The sequence below is a fragment of the Brienomyrus brachyistius genome, unplaced genomic scaffold, assembly GCF_023856365.1.
Source record: "Brienomyrus brachyistius isolate T26 unplaced genomic scaffold, BBRACH_0.4 scaffold49, whole genome shotgun sequence".
Lineage (NCBI taxonomy): Eukaryota > Metazoa > Chordata > Actinopteri > Osteoglossiformes > Mormyridae > Brienomyrus > Brienomyrus brachyistius.
In genome coordinates, this window is record NW_026042324.1 from 285,822 (window position 1) to 310,328 (window position 24,507).

General features: G+C 40.9%; 1 protein-coding gene across 1 annotated transcript; it reads right to left on the reverse strand.

The window, feature by feature from the left end:
* LOC125723498 (switch-associated protein 70-like) lies at nucleotides 1-24,491 on the reverse strand. The gene is made up of 12 exons (XM_049000132.1): nucleotides 24,330-24,491; nucleotides 20,430-20,570; nucleotides 17,451-17,624; nucleotides 15,086-15,313; nucleotides 12,953-13,099; nucleotides 12,361-12,469; nucleotides 10,989-11,170; nucleotides 6,163-6,270; nucleotides 4,829-4,995; nucleotides 4,142-4,340; nucleotides 859-955; nucleotides 1-773 (listed from the first exon to the last, which is right to left on the reverse strand). The coding sequence occupies exons 1-12, from the start codon at nucleotides 24,423-24,425 to the stop codon at nucleotides 658-660; spliced, it is 1,764 nt and encodes a 587-aa protein (XP_048856089.1). The 5' UTR covers nucleotides 24,426-24,491; the 3' UTR covers nucleotides 1-657.
* Nucleotides 24,492-24,507: the final 16 nt, after the last annotated feature.

Consider the following 24,507-nt stretch of genomic DNA (forward strand, 5'->3'; position numbering starts at 1 on the left):
TGGATTTAGTAGTATGTTTTAATGGTTTAACCATAAATCAGTAGTCAGCACAATTCATAGCAATATAAAATATGCATAAGGAACAAAGTATTAAAGTAAAAACAAAAGGTCCTTACAATAATTCTGTTTGTAGTATGATGTCATTATATATTTAGTATGAGAGTATAGTAATGTTGCCAATACCAGAACCAATAAATATGTACTTTCTGAAATGTATTTAAAACAGTGGATATTTCAATAATGGTGAGACAAAATTCTCAATAATGGAAAGTAGTTTATGTTTAAACAATTCTGAGAAATGTAATTTCCACTTTTTTAATATTCTGGCAAAAAAAGACAAATATTTAGAGTGAAAACTAAGGAAAAATTAAATGAAGAGGGAAATATTTAGAAGTAGTCATTTTATGGAATGTAATGGTCAGAAACTGCTGTGATTCACCTGTCTGACTAGGCTTATCCTTGTGTCACGTTTGCTTTATGCTTATGGTGCTGTTCAGGATAACATTCCAGAACTGATGACAAAAACATCTTTCAGCACAATCGCAAAACCCCAGCATTACACTATCCGTATTTACACTGTAATACTGCAGTGTAAGTTGCAGCATTATCTAATCAGCGCTTGACAGATCTTCACTCTGATGAAAGGACTGGATTTTGCTAGGCCTGGGTGGACCTGTTCTTTTGATCTTGCCAGCTCTTTTCCCTCATGGTCAGTTCTGCTTCTGTGAAAGCAGCTGCTCCCCAGTTTGTCATCTTGCACGGTCCCTTTGAGCCTGGGAGGTGACAGGGAAGAAAGCACCTTCAGAGGGACTGCGTGTTAATGGTGCCTGCTGCTGTCACACTTCCCTGCTGCCTCACCTGGCTGGATGAGACGAATGAGTCCCTCTTGTTGGGCAACTTTGTCCTTCCAGCTCTTCGTCTTATTGGCAGCATCCTCCAGTTTCTTAATCACTTCCTGTTTCACACACAGCAGTCATATCATTGCTGTTAAACGTACTAGCAGTAATAGTTATTATTATAGCAATCATGTAACACTTATAAAAATCATGAACAGGGTGAACCTGCTTCTGGAATTTCTTTACTTTTTTTCTTACCCATAATAAAATTAATAGTTCCAAAAAGATACGTTAACAGCAATTACATGATGGGTTGGTTTGTCAGGGATGCAAACTTGTCACCTTTCGACAAAATTCACTGTTTGAACCCAAAAAAGGTTATTATTTTTTTTGTGATTCGTGTAGATCCGTTTGAAAAAATGGGGGGAGGGTAGGGTCTGCAAGGACAGACCCCAGGAAATATAGCCAATGCTGTCATGAAGTTACTTATGATGTGGCTACATGCTTCTCACAAGGGTAGTGACACCTAATGTTTAATTCATTTTCAATGGGAAGTGGGTGGGTTGGGTGGTGGTATGGGGGCAGTTCCAAGAAATTTGCTGCTTGTGTGTATGAATCAAGAACATGCTCGCCCAGCTCCAAGATAAGAAATTCTACTTTTGCAGTGGCAGTGCGGCAATTTTTTTAATTGACCAATCAGTGTTGTTTGTTTAAGGAGAACATTTTAGTTTGAAGCACAAAATAGAGCAAACACTGGAGGTACCATTATAGTAGCCTAATTATGAAGTGGACAAATGCCACTTGTAAAAACTCATTGTAAATGGCAGAAGCTGCATTGAAGTGACCTTGTGATAGTTTTGTTAGTACTGTAGCAGTGGTTGTGAAATCTATTTATAAACATCATATCCTGGCCCTGACCTAACTGATGAAATAAGTGTTAAAGAGCAAATAACTAATAAAAAAAATATATCACACTTATACAGAGACATTCTATTCATATAGCAATGTAATTATGACATTTGTCTGAGTAAATGAAAGATGATTGGCAGCATTTGTGATAATTAACTTAATTTACTTTACTTTAAGAATGCAGGTGTTTGAGATGGTAGTACAGTCTCTCCCGCTCTCTCTATCAAGCATACCAGTATAACAGCCTGTGTTTTCTATTTGTCAGTTGTGTGTATTGTGTTTTCGTAATGTTCAATAAACTTTATTTGTATTGTGGATGCACTGTTCTTGAATACAGCTTGGCTCTGCACTTTTTCAGTGAAATTACATGAATTCTAGGGTGATTTTTCTTTCCCCGTATCTATGTGTTAAAATCAACTGTAAAATGTCAAATCAACCAGCAGTTGAATCTGATGATTACAGTTTTTTCTTCCTTGGGGTTGTTGCTTCATCCTTGTCATCTTTTTCACCCCTGATGAGTTTGCATCACACATACATCCCTATATGTGCAATTTCAACCATAAGACTAAAGATACTGAAAGAATGCTACCAAAAATGGATATTTAATATTAAACAGCTATCAGATGATGTTCTATTTATGAAAATGTACTTTATACACCTTGAAACTTGTCACTGGTTTTTAAACAGCTTCACTGATATCAGTAATAGCAGAAATATTTTTTTCTATGTACTGAAAAATAATGTAGGATTTACACAGCGAGGGGTCTATTCTCCCATCAGACACTTCGTCAAATATGGGTGTTCCCCACTCTCATGGTTTTTTGTTGTCCGTGTCCTGTAAATTCTTGGGAACATGGTGAAGAACAGATTACATGACAGCTTATGACTGGGAACAGTTTGAAGCTTCCAACTGATCCATACACCGAACGCTAAGTTTCCCTTTCATGTACTTACTAACATTAAATAACATTAAATAACTTACTAACATTTTTCAGCAAATGGTAAGAATGGAGCACTGTTGCCTCACACCTCTGGGACCCGGGTTTGAGTCTCTGCCTGGGTCACATGTGTGTGGAGTTTGCATGTTGTTCCCATGTCGTTGTGGGGTTTCCTCCGGGTACTCCGGTTTCCCCCCACAGTCCAAAAACATGCTGAGGCTAATTGGAGTTGCTAAAATTGCCCGTAGGTGTGAATGTGTGAGTGAATGGTGTGTGAGTGTGCCCTGTGATGGGTTGGCCCCCCATCCTGGGTTGTTCCCAGCCTCGTGCCCATTGCTTCCGGGATAGGCTCCGGACCCCCCGCAACCCAGTAGGATAAGCGGTTTGGAAAATGGATGGATGGATGGTAAGAATGGCAAACATCAAATTTAGGCGCGATTTCGTTGTACAACTGATCAGCAATTTTAAAAGCGCATTTACGATAACAACCACTAGGTGCCAGTCTTGTCCAAATTGTTAAAAGCAAATTAGCACATGAATGGGATGGTTGAGACCTTTGGAGGTTCTTAGCGGGAAGGTTCTGTGAAGCAGGAATGTGAAAGACACATCGGGAGGGCAAGTCAGAAGAGGCTTCTCTACCAGCAGCTCCAGGATTGTGATCACTTCTGCCATCCAGCCATTACAGATTAAGATAAGATTAACTTTATTGATCCCAGGGCAAAATTCCGCTGCGTAGAGCAACAAGTTGCATAATGTGCGAAAAAGTGCAGTTTCCCTGATAGCACCAGGGGTTTTTACAGCTTCTAAATGTTCATTCATTTGTATACGTATTGTTTTTATTTGCACTTTCAGTTTCAGTGTAGATTCAGTTAGTCTTAACTATGACTAGTTTTAGTCAGTAGTCAGTTCACTTCCTGTTAATCTTGAGGAAAATCCATTGCTCTAAAAAAACCATGGCACTGTTTCCAAACCAGATGAGAATAGTTCACACACACAGAATTTCTGTGAAATTAATGGATATTACACTTTTATTCCACTAAATGCACAGAGACTAATTCTCTGGTCCAAAAAGTAAAAACACAGACCAAGATTTTGTTTCAACCAATCAGTTGAGCCCTCTGAGACTCTTTATACGAGGGGTGCAGAACCTGGTCCATGGAGGGCCGATGTGGTTGCAGGTTTTTGGCATAACTCCAGTCCCGGGGCCCTCAGTTATTGGCCGATTGAGAGGACATCCCAAAAACCCACACCAGCCCTCCATGGAACAGATTCCCCACACCTGCTTTATACTCAATTGCTTGGTTGACGCAAAATTGTGGCCTGGATTTTTACTTTCTGGATCTGAAATTTCCAAATTCGAAATTCCTTGTTTGTGTGTGGCTGGCATTAGGCTTCCCTGGCATAGGATGTGGAACTCCACGGCCCTAACTACAACTGACATCTACAGCATTGTCTCACCTCATACTGCTGTAGCGCATCCTCTCTTTCGCTCTGCAAGTGTTCTAGCTGATTCAAGGCCACCTGCAGCGCCTCCTCCTTGGCCAGCCGCTCGTTCTGCAGCTCCTGCTTCTCCGCCTCTGTCTGGGAGATGGCCCTCTGCTGTTGCAGATGGATCTGCTCCAGTTCTGCCCTCTTGGACGCCTCCTCCTCCAGCAGCCTGGGGACATGTGACACACAGGCACGGGAAAAATTGTTAGTCACGTTAGAACGACATTTCTGGTAGAGAAAACGCCCTCTTTCTGTTTCAGGTGGAGCCCAATCCTGGATGTCTTCAATCTGTTTGTACTGTGGCAGGATCATTTTCCTACAATTAGCCAGTTACTGTAATGATTGCAAGAAATACCCCAACTAAGCCAGATGAATATTTGCTTTTAGACTATTCTATTCTATTTTAGAGTCAGCAGATTTCCAGATTCTTGACTGTGAGTGAATGAAGATGGGTTTGTATGACATTAATGTTGCTTAGGCTCAGCATTACAGTCAGAGATTTAAGGGCATTTAAAGGCAGTATCACCTTGATGTGGCTTAGGGTTACCGTTAGGGATGTATCTGTGTTACATATGAATGTATAAAAGAGGCACCATCAGAGGAATATGAATGGACTTGCACTATATATGCGATGGTGTCTGCTGCACATGCTCTCACCTGGCCTGCAGTTTGCGCACCGTCTCCTCGTCCTGCCGGGCCTGCCGTTCGTCCTCCAGCGCCTCCTCCAGGCGGCGATACATGTCCTCTAGCTCCTGCACACGTTGCAGATACTGCTCCAACTCACTTGACTTCTGGGCCACTTGTTCCTCCATCTGCTGACGTACCTGGGAAATTTCTGAACATGTTACTTCCTCCCACAAATGATAGTGAGCCGAGTTCCTGCAAAGGCACATCAGGTGCATGACTGCCCTTTTTACCTGAACTGTAAATTAAAGAAGTATGGAATTTCCTGAAATAGTGACCAGGGTCTTTATTCAACTAAGCCACAGAAGTAAAGGCCTTCATTTGAGGCTTGTTGTAGAGGCAGGTCTTTATTTCTAATTACCCATAACTGCATTATGCCGTTAATACAAATTCTATATATGGATGAATGAAACGCCACCATTGTGTCAGCTTGAACCCTGTAAAATATACCGAGTACATTTAGTGGTAATATTCTCCTAAAACTATTTAACGGAAGATTTCAAGGCCATCTTAAGAGCTGGCTAACAATAACAGTAACTGCCTTCTAAATTTGTATCCTTTAAAGTTTGCAGCGTAGCTTTTCAGCATGCAAACCTCTTAGATTCTATCCAGTAAATATATTGGTATATATAAAGTCATTAGTTTTTAACAAGTCTATCAGATAGAATAAGAATGTTTTTGTATTTATTGATGCATGTTTCGTCACGCACTAAAACTCACTAAATGCAACTTAGACCTAAACTATGTCACTTTTTTCTGTTTCCGCCAAAACATTCGTATGACTGCTCTGCATCATTCGTTTTATTTGTTGTTTCTTTATAAATCCCACAATTATTGTATAAATGTGCATATGAATGTTTTTTGTATATTTCATTTGTACAAAGCCTTTATAAACGAGTATATCCACCCTGGCTTGCTTTTTCCCAGCCTCTATTTGGGGTCCAGCCATTATTTGTTCATGTCAAACACGCCCCCGGCCTTTATCTCAGACCTGGCTTTTAATTGAATACCAGCTTTTATTTGAGGAAATACAATAAATAGATCTGACTCACTTAACACGAACAGAGGTGATGGAAAACTTCAAGAAGATTCCACATTCTGTGGATTTCACATTCATTTTACTTTAAGCTCTTCCCTTTATCAACAAAAGCAAAGGAAAATCCTATAGAATTTTAATCCCATAGTCTTCTGAAGGAGCAAGAAGACAAATTAAAACCAGCGTAATGTGGTACATGCACTTTTGATGAAAGTTATAGCCAAATATGCAGCATTGCACAGTTTCCGGGGAACACATTCACCCATAGTACCATTTTCTCCCTGTCCAGCTCTATTCTGTAGCTTTCCTGCAGCTCCTTCTGCGTCTGTAGGCGCCGCTGCTCCTCCTCTACCGCTTGGGCTGCCGCTTCGTCTAGTTTCTGAGGAACAAAACCACAACATTTAATCAACATCTCAATGAACCTTAGGGTGAAGACTTTCAGAATGCTCTCATGTCTTGATACGAAGAGACCAGGAACGCTTGTTTCACCAACTGCACGGCAATAGCTACCACGTACAATCTGCACCTGCAAAATACAAAAGTTTAAAGACTTTGGACATAACTGGCAAAACCTCTAAATTATGGCAAAGTGCATTAGATTGCCTTTTCAGATCTATGATAACGATAATGTTAGTAGTAGTGAAATATGCCAAAAATTAAGGTTTTTAATCAAACCTGTCCTAAAGTCATTCTCCTATGAGAAAATCTAGAATGTATGAACTGATAAAAGAACAAAAAGTGAATTGAGTAAAAAAGTTATTCAATAAAACATTTCCAACACTGCAATCAAAACTCCCTCTAAGCTAAGCTTGGTTATTCTCCCTTCATGGGTGGCTACATACTAAAGACTTCATATTTTGTATTTGAAAGTTTTTAGTCAGACCAAAAGGTATGGAAACCTTTGTCTGATTAAACATAAACACTCCGCTACTCAGTTACTACACAGGTTAAAGATTCGCTCTGCCAAATTCGCTTTGCCTTTAAAAGGCTCAGAGGTTAATACACTGAAAAGTCCTGGTTATAGTTCTCAGCATTGGAGAAGTGAAACCGACATGCTTGTGACAGAAAACCCTAACGCCCACCCCCAATTCAGCTGTTCTCTCATTAACAATAAATTGTATGGGGTATCAGCAAGGTCAAAACATTCACACCGACATCTGTTGATATGGTTAAGTTTAGAAGAGCCAAATAAAACATTATTCATTTTCTGCAGACTGTTTTGTCTACAGTGATATGCAAGTGAGACGGAAATAAGTAACAAGCATAGCAACCAAGGGATAATAAACTACACACATGATACATGATAGGTCATTTAGATGATTTTCTATACCAAAATCAAACTAATAGGCTAACATTAGCACAGCACAATGACAAAAAAGCCATTACACACAGGTAGCAATGACTTGAAAAATACTACTATGAAAAGTATTATTATGAATTTTCCCCATCAGTTAAATAAAAATAAAAAGGATTGAGATTAGAAGGTTTTTGGCCAAAAAACATCCTTGAGAAACCAACAGACATTATCTGCAGAAATTTCGGAGACATACAGAACCAAGGATAAGATATCAAGGGACGTTTAAAGATAGTAAATTGTCCTGCCTCTGAAACAGTGATCTGAAACACTAAGCCTTTCAAATCGTCTATAGTTAGGCCTTTCTTTAACAAACAAAGAAGACCTGTAACATAAGTAACCATGAGCACACTACAAACGTTACCGGCTGGTTTATGTTGGGTGATTTACACACATAAAGCTTGATTCACACACTGCCATACGTAAAGGGCATAAAGCTCATCGGCTCCATTCGGATTGGATTTAATTGTGTCATTCATTCATTTATTTTCCATACTCTTATGCAGGGTCATGGACTCACTGCGTTCTGGAGTCTATCCCAGAAACAATCAGCACGAGGCAGGGAATAACACAGGATGGGGCGCCAACCCATTGCAGGGCACGATCACCATTCACACAGACAGTCAGACGGTTTAGCAACGTTTTTAGACTGTAGGGAGAAACCCGAATACCTGGGAGAAACCCTTCAATGACAGGGAGACCATGCAAACTCCACCTCTCCAGAATGAGGCAATTGTTTTAACCCGGGGTCACTGTGTTGCCCATTTTATGGGGTCACAGACAAGTCAAATCACAGATAAGGACCATTACTCCTCACTGCACTCCAGATATTCAAGCGGAAAGCAGGACAAACCCACACAAACAAAGACAGACCATGCAAACTGAAAGAGCCTGCAGCACGGCCCACAAAGCCACAATGCTGAATGACCTCTGCATGAAGGAATGCATGTTTAGAGAACATCCCGTCCTGTCAGGGACTTGTTTCATGCAACACAACAGACTAGATAAAACCACTGTTGTGCTGCAAGGATATGTGTCATGCTGATGACTGCATGGTCAGCAACTGATATATTTTTGCTTGACTTTGACTCATGATATCTGGTCTTTCTTTAATAGTAATGACTAGTATTTTCTGAAGACTTATTCAGTTTCAATCCAAGCATTATTTTACCAAAGGACATTACTCATTTGGTAATAAACTATATTTGTAATGCCAAAAATAATGATGTGACTAAACAAACCAGAATAACTGGACATTCCACGACTTTCAAAAATAAAATAAAACCCTTATAAAGTAAATCTCTAATTCAGGCAGCTGAAAACATGAAGCATGAAGTGCCTGATAGAACATCGTGAAACATTTTCAGCTGTAAGGGTAATTCTGGTTTCCTACTAATCATTACTTCATCGACGCTACACAAGTTCACAAGCCACAAACTGGAAATTATCACCAGTAACCATCAGCAGAGTATATTTAACATATCAGGCTTTGCTGTAGTTTATATATACATCCATCCCTCCATTTTCCAAACCGCTTATCCTACTGGGTCGCGGGGGGTCCGGAGCCTATCCCAGAATCAATGGGCACGAGGCAGGGAACAATCCAGGATGGGGGGCCAGCCCATCGCAGGGCACACTCACACACCATTCACTCACACATGCACACCTACGGGCAATTTCGTAACTCCAATTAGCCTCAGCATGTCTTTGGACTGTGGGGGGAAACCGGAGTACCCAGAGGAAACCCCACGATGACATGAGGAGAACATGCAAACTCCACACACATGTGACCCAGGCGGAGACTCGAACCCGGGTCCTAGAGGTGTGAGGCAACAGTGCTAACCACTGCACCACCATGCCGCCCCTTTATATATACAGTGGTGGCCAAAATTATTAGAACACTTGGCATTTTTAAGAGATGTCAGTTGTTTTTGTTGAAGTGGCCATTAAAATATCCATAAGACGAATGAAATATCTACAAAGTCATCATTATGCTCTATAAACCATAGAACAGAGCCACCATAAGGAAATTTAGGTCATGTTCCTTACAAAAAACAAGCCAGGCTTATTTCACTGTCAATGTCACAAAATCATGTTCCTTCACAGAAGAAGCCAAATTATTTGTTTAATCACTGTCAGGTGTGATCATAGTTACAGTGATCGTGAATCAAGAGTCTTGGGGCACAGCTGAGTGATTCTTTTGAATGTACAAGGTCTATCCTGCCCATTAAGTGATTGGTACAGTAACATCAGGGTTTGTCACTGAGGCCAAACCACCAATTGGTATAAATTCAAAGCCTCTAGAAGGAGTCTTGAAGCACATGTTGCTCTTCTTTGAACATGGCCAAGGTGAAGGAGTTAATGAGTGAGCAACAGGTTGGATTAAAGGCCCTTTTTGACGCTGGCTGGAGTTACTGCCACATAGCCAAGGACTTGAGATGCAGTCCAAGCACTGTAAAGTACACTTAGACCACCATGATGCCACCGATTCACACCAGAACCGAAAGGGAAGAGGTAGGAAAAAGAAACTTTCAGACAGACAAGGGAAGCATCTCAAAATTCTAAGTCTTAAGGACAGAAGAAAGACCTCATGAGATCTGCGTGATGAGATCAACACCACAGTGACTAATGGTGCGTCAGTGTCCTCAAGAACTGCGTCGGAGACTGGGAGAAGAAGGACTATTTGTTGGCAGCAAAGAAACCATTTTTGAGAGAGAACAATATAGTGAAACGCATGAAATTTGCAAAAGAACATAAGAAATGGACAAAGGAAGATTGGTAATAAGTGTTGTGGACTGATGAGTCCAAGTTTGAACCGTTTGGCGACAAGCAAAGAGTGTATGTTCGACGGAGGAAGGGGGAGAGAGATAAAAAGGAGTGTCTCTTGCCAACAGTTAAACACGGAGGGGGTAGTATTATGGTGAGGGGTGCCATTTCAGCCTCAGGAACAGGTGACTTAGTGAAATTTGATGGCACCATGAATCAGAAAGTATACCCCAACATTCTGGTGAGGCATGGAGTACCATCTGGGAGTCGTATTACTGGGCCTGGATTCATTTTCCAAGAGGACAATGACCCTAAACATTCTTCTATTACTGAAACTACCTGTGACAGAAGGAGTCTGCTGGAACATTGAAAAAAAAAAAAAGAAAAAAAAAACATTTTATATATATATATATATATATATATATATATATATATAAAAATCCCAGTGCTGTTTCTGTGAAGTTCCTCAACTTCTGAAATCTATGAAAGCTATTAATAAAGTACATTATACATTACTGCGCAATTCTGTACTCTTCCTCTGAAATGAAAGGGATTCTCAAGCTAGCCTAATTCTCAAGAGTTGATAGAGCAATGAAAAGTATTATGTATGTATGATGGAGCAATAAAAACCATGCTTTTTATACATTTTTGTGACACAAACGCTTGCAGTGACAGTACCGAATGTGATCAGCGAGAATGCTAGAGGCAGACTAGAAGAGAGTTCTGCAGGGAAGCGTGGGTACGGGGACAAAGGGGGAGGAGTCACGAACTGGGCAGTTTGCCACTTATAAACCGTTAATTTCTGGAATTGTCTGATTTATTTTTCGGGAAAAGGTCATGTAAAACGTTATTGAAGGAATTTGACTTTTCCCCTCTTGGTAACTGACCGTCTACAGTAATTAATTTTTGGAACCCCACAGACAGCCCCTGCCGCCACTGTACAACCCACTCCTGCAGGAAGGTCAGTCAGTCTGTACCTTCCTCATGCTCTCCAGCTCCTGCTGCTTGTTCTCGTTGGCAGTTTGCAGCTCCTTCATCCTTTTCTGCAGCTCCTCCTGCTCTGTCTGCAACTTCTGCCGCAACTCCTTGCGCTTCTGTCGGGCTTCGACGTGTGGTGCCGGCTGACCCAGCCGCAGCAGGCTGATGGAGGTCTGGATGGCTGAGGGAAGCACATGATGACAGGATAGCCTCCATAAGAGCCTTCACACATGACTGCGAGGCATGAGACAGAGCCAGGGCTTAGCTGGGGTGCAGCCATGACCAACAAACAGCACCTGGGTTTGAGTGCGACTGCATGTGTGCTATGCTGGCCTCCCTCCTACCCATAAGCCCCTACACACTATGTGATGGGGATTATCTCCTCCGGGACACTGTCTCAAATCAGAATATAAAGAGGAATATGAAACAACTTCTCTGTACGGTTCGTAAACTACTACAATCATGTACCATAAAAATGGCCCAAATTCAAAAATTCCCTAGTCAGAGTCCATATTTGAACCCTATAGAGAATATCTGGTCTCACAATAAACACAAATTAACCAGGATACATTTTTCTTCTTTCTGAAAAGGGCTGCCTGCAAGTTTACCCACAACACTTAAACATTTAAGCAAATCAAAGGGAAAAGTTAAGTTAATTTATCTATTTCTTTAATTCTTGCCAAAGTCCTGACAAATTATTTCTTCTGAGACCATTAAAAGTTTAATGTTTTGCAGTTTTAGTTCATGTTTTGGGGTGGCATGGTGGTGCAGTGGTTAGCACTGTTGCCTCACACCTCTGGGACCTGGGTTCGAGTCTCCGCCTGGGTGACATGTGTGTGGAGTTTGCATGTTCTCCCCATGTCGTTGTGGGGTTTCCTCCGGGTACTCCGGTTTCCCCCCACAGTCCAAAAACATGCTGAGGCTAATTGGACTGGCTAAATTGCCCGTAGGTGTGCATGTGTGAGTGAATGGTGTATGAGTGTGCCCTGCGATGGGCTGGCCCCCCATCCTGGGTTGTTCCCTGCCTCGTGCCCATTGCTTCCGGGATAGGCTCCGGACCCCCCACGACCCAGTAGGATAAGCGGTTTGGAAAATGGAGGGATGGATGGTTCATGTTTTTTTGGAGTGTATTCTGTGTGTTATGGGAACATCAAGAAAGAGGATGTCACAATCACATACATATAGGCAATGTGCAGTATTCTCACAATCTAACACAAATCTGTCAGTGAGCTACAGGCTGGATTTAGAATCATAGTAGCACTTTCCATGTGGTTGAAATTTCAACAATGATTCTTAACACATCAAGACACTTCAAAGGTTTCGACATCAGTTTAAGATTGTTGTTCGAGTTAATCCTCTGCTAGTTCTTACCCTGAATCCATTCTTGTTTCTTCTTCTTATCAGATGCACTAATCTCAAAGCTTTTATCAGAACATTTGATGATAAAGAGGCACTTCTTTCCCTCCTTGTCTGGCAAAGGCTGCAAAGAGAGCACAATTTTGCAGTCACAGTTCACATTTCCTATGGAAAACACAGGAGCCTTTTTGATGACATTCCCAGTGATTTTGTGTTTAGATAAAATCTTGATGTATGCACCTTGTGCCTTCACTGCTCTACATACTCTGTATATGGTGGAAGATAGATGGATTGATCTTAAAACACATATCAATTAAGTCACTTGTGATGACCTAATAAGGAACTGACTTCATTCTTTAATAGTAAGAGGCAATATCTTCATGGCATTCAAGAAATAATATGTGTAGCCAGCTGAATCAACATATATACAGAAAACTTTTTCCATTAAAATCCCTAACATATAAACCTGCTGTCCAAGACTAGGTGCTCAATAAACAGTTTGTAACACAATGAGTATGTCATTATTATTAAGAAACACAGCCAATGATGCATTATGAGCCAGAAACGGAGATCAAGCTTTGTGCTGTTTATGCAAATCAGCTATTACCTCAACACAGCAGTCTCCATCCAGCACAATGTCACCTTTCTTCTCTGTGAGGTCTTCACTCGCATAGTATGAGATGGAGTTGAGCCGTAGCAAGAACCAGCGCTCAGTCCAGTTTTTCCTTCTGTGGCCCTTTTTCATCATGTAGCCCTGTATAAAGAAGACAGTCTTAGCATCAAGGCATCATTGGGCTGGATCCCAGTCTTTACGCTATCACAGTCCAGCGGAGGATTTAACAATGTTAACATATTTTGTAAATGTAACTGTAAAAATATTCACATGACATTTTCATCAGACATTGGTATTAACTGAAGAAATCCACAAATATAAAGAATTCACAACACTATAGTCCATAAATAACGTTATGTGTGATAAAGTGGAATGACAAAGGGAAAACATATCGAACAAAACTAAGAAAAAAAGTACGCCAACGTAAGGAAAGGCAAGGAACCAACTGAAATCCATAAGTAGTTAGAAAGTAATTCTACCTCCTGTCTGTAATATCAGCTGGGTAAGTATCACCAAGTTTACCACCAAGATGCCCCACAAGAAACATCTCATGATGGGTAAAAGCAAAGAGCTCTAGAACCTGATTGTTGCAGAACATATCAATGGAACTGATTACAGACATATTTCAAAACTTTTAAATCTTCCAGTAAGCACCATTGGAGCCATTATCCACAAGTGGAAGGAACATCACTCCACCATCAACTGGTCACAGTCACACACAGTGGCTCCTTGCAAGCTCCTCGAATGGGAGTCAAAAGGATAATCAGAGTCAAGGGCCACTCGGAAAGAGCTCCAGAAAGACTTGGAGGCAGCAGGTACAATTGTTAGAGAATAGAATAGGCAGTGCACTCCGCGGGCATGGCCTATATGTGCACTCACCCCACAAGACTCCATTACTGAAGAAAAGGCAGATCGAAAAAAGTTTGCTACCCAACATTTGGACAAGCCTATGAAATACTGGAAGAATGTAATCTAGTCAGATGAGAGCAAATGTGAACTTTCTGGCTGTCATACTACACACTGTATTTAGAGGAGAAATGGCACTGCACATCACCCAAAAACCACTGTACCAACAGCGACACTTGGGGGTGGAAGCATCATGGTGTGGGGCTGGTTCGCATCTCATGGTACTGGCAAACTTTGAATAATTGAAGGAACTATGAATGGGGCCATGTACCCAGAGATTCTTCAAATGAATCTTCTGCCATCCAGCAGGATAAAGATGAGATGTGGCTGGACCTTCCAGCAGGACAATGACCCAAAACATACAAAGGAAACTCTCAGTTGGTTTCAAAGAAAAAAATCAAGTTGTTACAATGGCCCAGTCAATTACCTGACTTAAATCTAATTGAACATTTGTAGAAGGAACAAAAGATCGGGGATCACAAAAGCCCCTCACCCCCCCAGCATCTTCAAGATTTCAAGACAATCTGTTTAGAAGGGTCAAAATTTCCATAATACAGGAAGCGTCTTGAAGCTGTGATTACAAACAAAGGCTTCTCCACTAGTTAACACGTTCAATACTTTTTTTCCTGTCATTCCACTTTATTACACATTATTGTTATTGTTTATAACTTGTGGACTTTGTGAATTCTTTACAGTTGTGGATTTCTTGAGTTAATTCCAATGTCCTGGGAAAACTTCATGTAAATAGCCTCATTGGAAATATATTTACTGATATAAATGTTGACACGGCCAATACTTATTCCCCCCACTTTATATTAGCACAATTAGACATGACAAAAGCATGATAATTTTGCACAGCTTTTAGTGGGATTTCAGCAGGCCTTACTGTATATATGACTATAAGGTCATTCAGCATTCAACAGACTATTACAATCACAGCCTACCCAAGTACGACACCATAACATCTCCAGGGGAATCTTGAGGTTCAGATTTACATTGTCATCTATTCCCTGGTTCAGGATTGGTGGGTTTGCTTCACAGTTGTCTTTAATAGGTTCATGTGTGTTTCCTGGAGTCGTGTTTTCTGAATGTGCTTGTTTGGCAGTGTGATGCACAGGGTACTACCTCACAGTCTTGCTGAGGTTTCATGAATGGAAGAGTACTGATGTGTTATTTAGTCAGTCATTCGCATGATTTGGGTATAGGTAGGGAAATTCTCACTTGTTTGAGCACGTCGAGGATGAGCTCCTGGAAGACCTCGGTGATGGCCATGCTGAGAGTCTGGGGGTCCATGCCCTTGCTGAAACTGCCCTTTCCAACAAGGCTGATCAGCTCCCATACGTTCAGGCTTTGCTGCTCCTGGTCGAGCTGCAGCTTATAGTCCTCGAATTTCTCTTCGATCCAGCTGCCCCCCATGGCCTCTGTGAGTTTCCGCAGGAAGTATTCAATCTAGAAAAACGCACCTACTTAGTGACTAACCATTCAAAATTAAAAAGTGAGCCACAGAAAGCAAAGCACCTACAATACAGCAATAGATACTTTCCAGTAACCCCTGGGCATGCAGCAGCTTTTGTTCTGTTAGTATGTAAAATGTAACCACGGCACTATTAACTGTGTCACAATACTGAGGAAAAAATGTACTTCCTGTTCTGTATGCACTGCTCAGCATGGCTTTCATACAAAGGGAAGTATGATGATTAAAGCACGGGACAAAGCACAACCCAGGGCAGTGTGCCTTAAGAAGTATTACAGTATCATATTTTTTAGTTCATTTGATCACAAAAAAAATACATATTCAGGACATAATACATGTTAATAACAGCATAATAACTCACAACTTCAAGAGGTTAAGTCACGCAATCACATTCTCTGTAATGCTACCTTGGCAAACATGCAAACATGAAAATTCAAGAAATAAGGAAGTAGCCTGCATTTCTCTAGTAAAATACGCTGCGGTTTGGATGTCTAAAAAGTGTTAAGCTTTTGTTCTGCTCCAGGAATACTGAGAAACAGAGCAGACATACAAACTGACATTCAGAATAAGGGACAGCAAGACCAACAGGGTCAATCACTTCTAGCGCTGGGCTATAAGGCAAAATATTGTATCACGATCATCTTCTTCATTTCAGTCTATGTTGATCATTATTTCTGTACTTTGCAGTTATATTTTTGCTTAAAATTCCCTTAGGATTCCCCTTAAATGGATTCAGAACATGAAAATAACCACAAATTGATCTGACTGCAAACTGAAATCTAATTTTAATAAATCATACAAAAACAACCTTTTTGTCGTAGAACATAACACTAGAAAAGGCTGGGTTTGTCGTTACTGGTGTCGGTGACTGTAAGCACTTCCACTCTGTATGTTCTACTGGATGCCAGCGCTTCAAGGGGTGAAAAGGACGTTTGTAGTATTTCCAGTTCTAGTCAACACAAGTGTTCGGCATAGTTCACAGTACTTAGCGCCAGTCTGTTGCTGGATCCAAAGTACCGCCACACCACCAATGTTTTTTGCTTGCTTATCCACAATATCTAAATTTTCTAAAAGATATTGTAGCCACTGAGCTGTCGCTTTTCTCACAAACACCGAATTTTCCTGAGTAAACGTTCATCTCTTCCATGATTCGCTTGCATTACCAAAATGGCAACGTGCTCAACTAACTTAAGCAACCTTGCTGCGCGTAGAAGTACATTCATTCAAAAGGACATCCATATGATTGGTTGGAATTGGGTTTGTTTATGTGAAGCATACCAGACTCCCAAGGTAGAAGAAGAAAGTTAATTATTAATAACTATAATCAGAAAACCTAACCTATGAAATCTGAACACAGGAATATATACAGCATACAAACACTCCTCAATTAATGAGCTTCCTGTTTAATGACCGACCGGACTTACGGTCAGCTCACAGACCAGCTGGTATTGTACACTGTATGAGGCCACTGGTGGTGGAAACTACAGCACAGCATCTCTATTGTATTCTGTTTGTTCGCTTTGATTTATTCGGGACCATCATTATTTTGATATTTACACTGAACTTGGGATCAACAGTTACCTTTAGTGTGACGCATATACTTTGTATTGTGGGATAGGGAACCTCCAGTAACGCATAAAACACAGACGTGTGCAAGTTTAAAGTTTTCCTGTGTCTTATACTTTTCTTACATCTTGGACAGCAATGGCTGTGAGTATTTTACTTCTTTAATATCTTAGTAAATTTGTACGAGTGACGTTTATTTATTTTCTATATGCTGTTAGTGTTCTTTTGCACATTATCGAACAAAAACAGTGATTCACTGGACTGCAGTGATGCTAATTTGCGATACATGCCTATGTATGTTAGCCTATCATTTATTTGTAATTACACTGATGATTAACTTTGCTATGCTGTATCGGTAAGAGTACCGGTAAGGGTCGGCTCATCACTTATCAACCATTTCGCTTAATGAATTAGTCTTAATAACGGCATTCGGTCATTAAGTGAGTAACGTCTGCATCACAAAACTGTGTCATGATACAAAGTGATACACACAGCTGAGAGAAGGAGGACAAAAAGTGTTGAGTTGATCAACACTGTCAGACCCACCTCTTCAGAGACGATGACCAGCGGGTATTTGTCTTCCGACAGGAAATTAAAAATGCACCAGACCTTGAAGGCATCATCATCACTAATTAGCAGATTATTCCTGTCCAGATTTTTACGGGCACATAGGGTCCAGCACATCCTGTTGAAATCCAGACGTTCGAAGTTCTCTTGAACCTGCACCCAAAAGCAGTTTACATTAGATCTGGTCATTATTAAATCATTGCATACGTTCTCTTAATGCAGTGGCAGCATAAAATACTTGATAAACCCACAAGCAGGAGGAAGAATACTTGGAAAGAATAGATGTTTATTACTGAGACATTAGCAACTATTTATACAGTTCATTTGATATGCTTGTGTATTTACATGTTTACTACACTCCCTGAAAGTCATGTTGATGTAGGACGTTCATTTGAATGCTATTTGTGGATTAATATGATGTAAATTAAGTTATTACAATGGATGTGCCCCTATTTCCAGTAAACACTGATGTTACAGACCACAGCATCTATACCTATATCTAAATTATCACTTTAAAATAATGCATAAATATGATTCTATAAATGCAGCTCACATATTAAAGTATGACACCAACATTTTGTGATAAGCAACAGACATAAAAAGGATCTCCCTCTGGCCTGTAGCAGAAAATAGTGCTCAGTAACTTGAAAGGACATAATCCAACTAAAAGGTCTGAATGCACTGAATAACAAATGTTCTTCTCTATTTAAAATTACACTCAACAAAGACAGGGAACAGCTTCCAACTGTCAGATGTACTGAGAAAAGGGAAACGTCCACATCCTGTACTTCACTAAATGACTCTGAAGCAAGTTAAACCATCATAAAACCTGCTAGCGATTTCCCTGTGAAGGCCCGGCTTTATGCTAAAGAACATGTAAGTTGTCCGGCTAGCCAGTAATTAATGACAGACAGACAAATTGCAGCAGCACATCATTACACCAGCACCTCACATCACTGGATGACGTCTCTGTCACAGAGGGTGATAAGCGGGCGCAGAAACCAGAGGAAGGGGTGCTAGTCTTCACCCCCTGCTCAGCTTTTGTGGCCAGCGTGCATTAAGTCAGAGGCCTGTTACATATAAAATAACCAGCGGGTGCAGACTGGGTGAATCATTTCCAAGTCCTACATCTGACAGTCTCAGCTATGTTGGCATCGTTTGAGGGACTGCAGCCTGGGGGGTTTCAGTTACAGGGACACACAAGCTTCTCACAAGCCTATCAAAGAAGCACACACCTGCCTTCCAACAATTCAGAGAAAGCAGAGGTTGAGGCAGCCACATGATCTCAGGAAGATTTGATATCAGTTCAAATGCAGGTAAAGAGTTACATGGTTTACAGACAAATGTCAATAGAGGATCTCCATGTAATGCTTTTAAAACAATAAACAAGAAATTACAAATTTCTGTTTAGATTCGTGGTGCTTCTAGGCAAATATATGATGTGACAATTAAAGAAAAGTCATTAAAAAAAGTATTCATCCTCATTAATTCTGACACAGGACAGGAGGAGACCACAGTAACTAAAGCTTTGTCATTTTTGTTTTTTTGGCTTTTAGTGATTAAGTCATTCTCAGTATAATTCCCTCCCTTTTCCATAATTGGGGATGTTCTGCTGCCTTTCAGGCATCAACAATGGCAGCCTTATTAAAGGCCAAGCAGCTCCTTTTGGTACTAAAGAAATATCGATTTGCATTCATGAGAGACACGGGTGAAGCCGCTTCCAAGGCTGCCAGCTTTGCTCAGCTGGCTGGAGTGAGATTTTCAATTCAAGACGACGAGTCTGCACACACATGCACTCACATTTTCGTGTATGTAACAGTTTTATCACCTTGTAAATAGTCTGTATGGTTTGCTAACTACCTCAACGCTTTAGATGTAGCTAATTTTAGGTTTATAATGGAATGGTATAGATTTGCCATAAGATTTCCTGCATGAGCGTGAGAGTCTGAAAGCGTGATACATCAGATGCGTGAGAGTTGCCAACCCAGTGTTTCATACAGACTCTGTCAGCACACCCTGCTGTGCAAATGCTACTATACTTCTGTAATAATAAACATAAATAGAAAGGGCATTTACACCATGGAGAGAATGGAACATGCAGCAACAAGCCATTATAGCCTCCCAACAGGGAAAGAATAACAATTGCCTGACTTAAGAAAGGTTGGAAACCCCAGTTCTAAACCTTAAGGAAGAGGAATAAATATTTTGCTTAGGTTTGCTTATAAATGCCTTCTCACAGTCTTTTAAGCCTTTATTAGTAGTTATGCAGGTATCATGGGCCCGAGACCAGGTTTCTGTCCACTGGACTGCCTCGCTATGCACGATGCACAGTACTGTATTTCCCGCAGAATTGAGCGAATCAGCCCTGAGGACATTATAAAGCTGCCAAACCTGCCGCTGTGACGTCAGCAGGGAGCGTGCCTGCTGTAGCCGTCCACTTCCTCTCAGCTTTCACTCAACGGCAGGGACAGAGACACTTTAGAGCCAACGGTACATCAGCTGCCGCCATAATACTGATCTCCCGGCTGGGGGACCCCTTAGGCATCCTTGCTGTGCTGCTCCTGAATCCTGCTTTGAATCGTGACCTATCACTGGTCCTTAAAGAATCAAAATAGATTTTGCAGTGCTGGCATTCCTGTGGTCAGCGTCTGCAGGCTCTACCACCGCAGGCCAAGCCACATGCCTAATGGGAAGTTAACGCCACATTGTGAAACTATTATCTGTTAAATTCTGATGCACAAAACTGAGCTCTCATATCGTGCTACATTCAGCTGTTTGCATGCGAAGGCCAGGTCCCTTTCATGCAAGCCTGCATACTTGACTTGCCACAACTCCCTACAAAGGATGATGAGATCTATTCGGTTTGGGGTCTTATGGAAGTGGGGGAACCTCCTATGACTTCTTAGAGTAAGCATTCTGCAGTGGGGCTACGGGCAGCGACAGAGAGGGGACGCTTGCCTTATCCAGGATAAACTTATTCAGGTAGGGCATGTATCCCTGGTTGGAGACGGGTCCCTCATCGTCGTCTTTAAAGTGCTCCTCCAGTGCCACAGGGTCATGTGGGATCTTCATCACGGTGCACAGGTTGTGTGACAGCACCTGCCAATGGAACCACAGGCACACAGTCAACGAAGCAGAAATGCGGCAGCTGCACACTGAAGATTGCTGTCAGGGGTGTCCTGGAAGAAAGGCCCTCATAGAACTCGTTCAGATCATGAGATGTGTCAAAGAAACGGTTTTTGAGTTTTACTACAAAATGACAATGATAATTCAAAAATTTAAAGCGTGATATGAAAGACTTTTAAAATGAAAATGTCTTCTTTTGAAAACTTCATGGTAAAACACATCTTGCAGGGTAAGAGTAAGTGCAGGGAAGTGATCAAGAGATTGCAGAGTGAATGTGAGAATATGGTTAGAATGTTGGGTAAATGCGAGAACGTGGAGAATGTGTGGGAGGAAATGCTTTTCTCAATGTCATTGCACAGGGTGGGATGTCAGTGGATGCCCAGGGCGGCACCACTGTACCCCTCAATTACACATCAGAATGTCCCGATAAACCCTTATTTGTCACAATACCAAAATTATGACCCCCATGCCGATACCAATTTCAGTATCTAAATGGTTGTACTGCAATGATATCAATGAAGGAAAAAAAACATTATTGTTCAAGGTAAATTATGCACTTACGTCATTGAATAATATCACTTAAAGTAAAACACACTTGAAATCAGACACTCTTTTGATGAGTAAAGGACATTAAGGACTATGGATAGAGATGATCACAACACTGAAACATTAAACGTACAGGAAATACATGAGCCTACCGTAATGTACAGTATGGATGCGATTCGCTATATGGACTTCGAGAGGGCACACTGCTGACGGAGTGAAAAACACGCAAGCACGCAAAAGAGAGAAACGTATTTCTGCCTCGATCAAAATCATCATCATTACTCTCCTCTGTAAAAAGAGTAACAAGCTGCTTTCTTCCATTCATGTGCTCAATAAACAAAAATAAATAAAAGTTTTCTTCCCGCATAACGACATTCTTGATTATCTAACTGCTTAAAATAACAACCCGTAGGTACAGCAGCTAGTTTGCCGATGTTAACGTAGCCAGTTTGTTTACCCTCTTGGGACCAGGCAGGATTCTGCACTATATTTAATAACTTGAATTTACTTTGGATAATCGCGTTAGCGCTGTCTCTTATAGCGTGAATTGTAATACCGAATAGCTTTCTAAAACGCGGCACCGCAGTACTGGTTGAGTGCTGAACTCTTTGATTGGTTAATCAATTCTGATCTACTGTAGCTCTACAATTACAGCATTAAGCTAATAATGCAACGGTCATGGGTTAAAATGCCAGGGAGCAAACATCAACTGTAAGCTTTCCCTCTGCTGTATGTGGGTTTGAATAAAAGGGTGAAATGAGTGTAATGCAACTCAGTCTATGGCTAGTTTGTTTAATAATGTAATAAGTGTGCTACCAAGAAGCAATTACGTATCTTTGGGGCAGTATGTGGCTCGGCAGGGATGGATATGACCAGCAGACTGCTGGTTCAAATCTCCTAATCAGCATAATTATTTCCTTGTTGGGCACTTGAGCAACCCCAACGGCTCACAGAGTGCCTAACCCTGCTTTCTCAATTCTTTGCTAATTTGGATAAAGGCATCAGATACATAAATACTGATTAGTTTTTTGGGAAAACAAATTTCCAGATAATACTATCAGTGCTATTTAAGTTATTGTGATATTATTTGTTCTGGCTACTGTAGATTTAATTCCCTGTAATCGTTCCTCTCTACCACTATCTTCACTTCCTCTTTGCAAGAATTTAACACATGCTTAAAAAAAAACCTGTCATGCAAACATTTAGACAAACCGACCGGCTGAAATCAGTCCCCCCTACTTTTCATTAACATGCAGTGATAGGAGCCTCTAGCAGCTGGTCTCTTGGTGACAGTGACCTAAATCCTGTGTCAAAATCTGACCCTGATAAATATCACAGTCAATATATATTAATTACGTCAAATACATTGATTGTGAAACATCAATAATAACAGAAGTGCAAAATTAGGATGAACCACAACATCTAGTCCTTTTGATTACAGAAAGGCTCTCTGTGATTATAGTAAAAGGGTAATAATGTCAGCTCCCTATGACCCCGTGGAAATAAAACAGTTAAGTTGGATGGGTTTAGTTTTAGTGACAAATGTTGCAGTCCTCAGTCTCTTTGATTATTAAAACCATAAACAGTAATGGATACACACAAGGGTCTCATATCTGAGCCATACAAGATGTCATAAACACCATATCGATCTGCTCTGGGGTGTCAGGCTCAAGCAGCACAACCTGTAAGAAGCACTCGTCAGCGGGACTAACTGTGCCATGCTAGCCGTCTATGCGGAGGCAGAGCACACAGCTGTTTGTTAAGGGAGGGGGGCAGGGGGAAGAGAGACACAAGAACACATTGATAATACAAGACGGGGGCCAATAGCAGAAGCACAACATTTACAAAACACACCACCTTGACGTAACGCAGCAGCTGAACAGTCGAGTCTTTCAGGGTTGTTTGAACAATATGAGGTATGTGGTTCCACACTGCAGACTGCATTCTTAATAACAACATGCACTGTTTCTTAAAGGAAGTGTTTCATCATTCTTATAGACAATATGGAGGATACACTCTTTACGAGTTAGCTCTGTACAACCTATAAAACTATAAAATAGGGGTGTATCATTGTGCTTAAGTAATAACATCTACAATGATTTCAGATATTTTTTCCATTCACTCATGTTCAATTCTGCCCAGTATAAGGTTATACATATTAACCAATAGTTTCAAACCATTAAATGCAATACTACTGAACCGTTTCCAGAAATGCTAATCCATTGCAGGGATACTGTTAGACAGAAGCCTATCACAAGAGGTATTCCAGGGCGGAGATGCCAGATTATTACAGGTCACACTTACAAACAGGGAAATGTTAAGATATCCAGCCACCTACACCATAGTTCCCTGGAAAGTGGGGAAAATTCCAGAAGCCAAAAGAAACCCACGCAGGAATTTGGGCAGTCAGGACAGGAATCAAACACACAATAAATGAAGGTGTAAGACCACAGCACTAACTACTGAGTTACTGAGTACTCTGTTTATGCACAGGACACAAGGACGTGAAGATTTATCTCCAGATATGAGCCTATGATTATGTTATTGTATTGCCAAGTTAATAATATTTACAATTATATTTAACTGATCTGCACCTATATATGAAAATATACGCAGTCATGATAATTCAAAGAATAATTACTGGGTGTGACTGTTAGCCCACACGTGTTCTTCCCTCCGTTTTGCAGGTCCTACATTATTCACGCGTGCCTGTGACTAGCGTCCCGTCAAAGATGACCTTCTGTATAGAGACGCCCCCAAAAAATACGGTTCAAGCCTCGCGACCCGCTGTGATACCATAAAATTCCCAACTAAGGGGGTCGTTCCTGACGATAACAATGGCAAACCGATTGCTACCACGGCAGAGCCATGGACTTCCCTATTTTCTTAGTACAGGCAGATGTGGATGACTAACAGGTGGCATTGTGAATTTAATTGCAGTCACTATTTAAACATAACATGCACTGGAACAGTGAAATACATCACTAATATTACAACACAATACCTCAGCAAGATGTTTCATTTGCATTTTCGTGTGTATAGCGCTAAATATATCCCAAAACCAGAGTTGTATTTTGATTAAAGAAAATGTTGCCAGGTTAACTACTTGTTTAGCGTTTCGTTCGTAGTGAGCGCATAGCAATGTTGTAAAAAGGATTTTACGTTTCAAAAAAACAAAATTCTTACCTTTAGTTGAGATTTAGACACTTTCCCACTTTTGTCAACATCCAAAGCTGTAAAAGCATGCCATATAGATTTCAAAAGTTCGTCCCTGAGTCCCATCTTGATGGATATCGCTTTAACTTTAGTTCCCTTATGCGAATAAACGCAACTCACAGACACAATGACAGCCACGTGATCGGCG

What these genes read in the sequence shown, in the direction of transcription:
- LOC125723498 (XM_049000132.1), bottom strand. Translation starts at nt 24,425, where the DNA reads ATGGGACTCAGGGACGAACTTTTGAAATCTATATGGCATGCTTTTACA. An exon ending in ATAAGTTTATCCTGGATAAG is followed by an intron (nt 17,625 to 20,429) that starts GCAAGCGTCCCC and finishes TTTTGGGTGCAG; the next exon opens with GTTCAAGAGAACTTCGAACG. An exon ending in TCCTCGACGTGCTCAAACAA is followed by an intron (nt 13,100 to 15,085) that starts GTGAGAATTTCC and finishes TTCTTTATACAG; the next exon opens with GGCTACATGATGAAAAAGGG.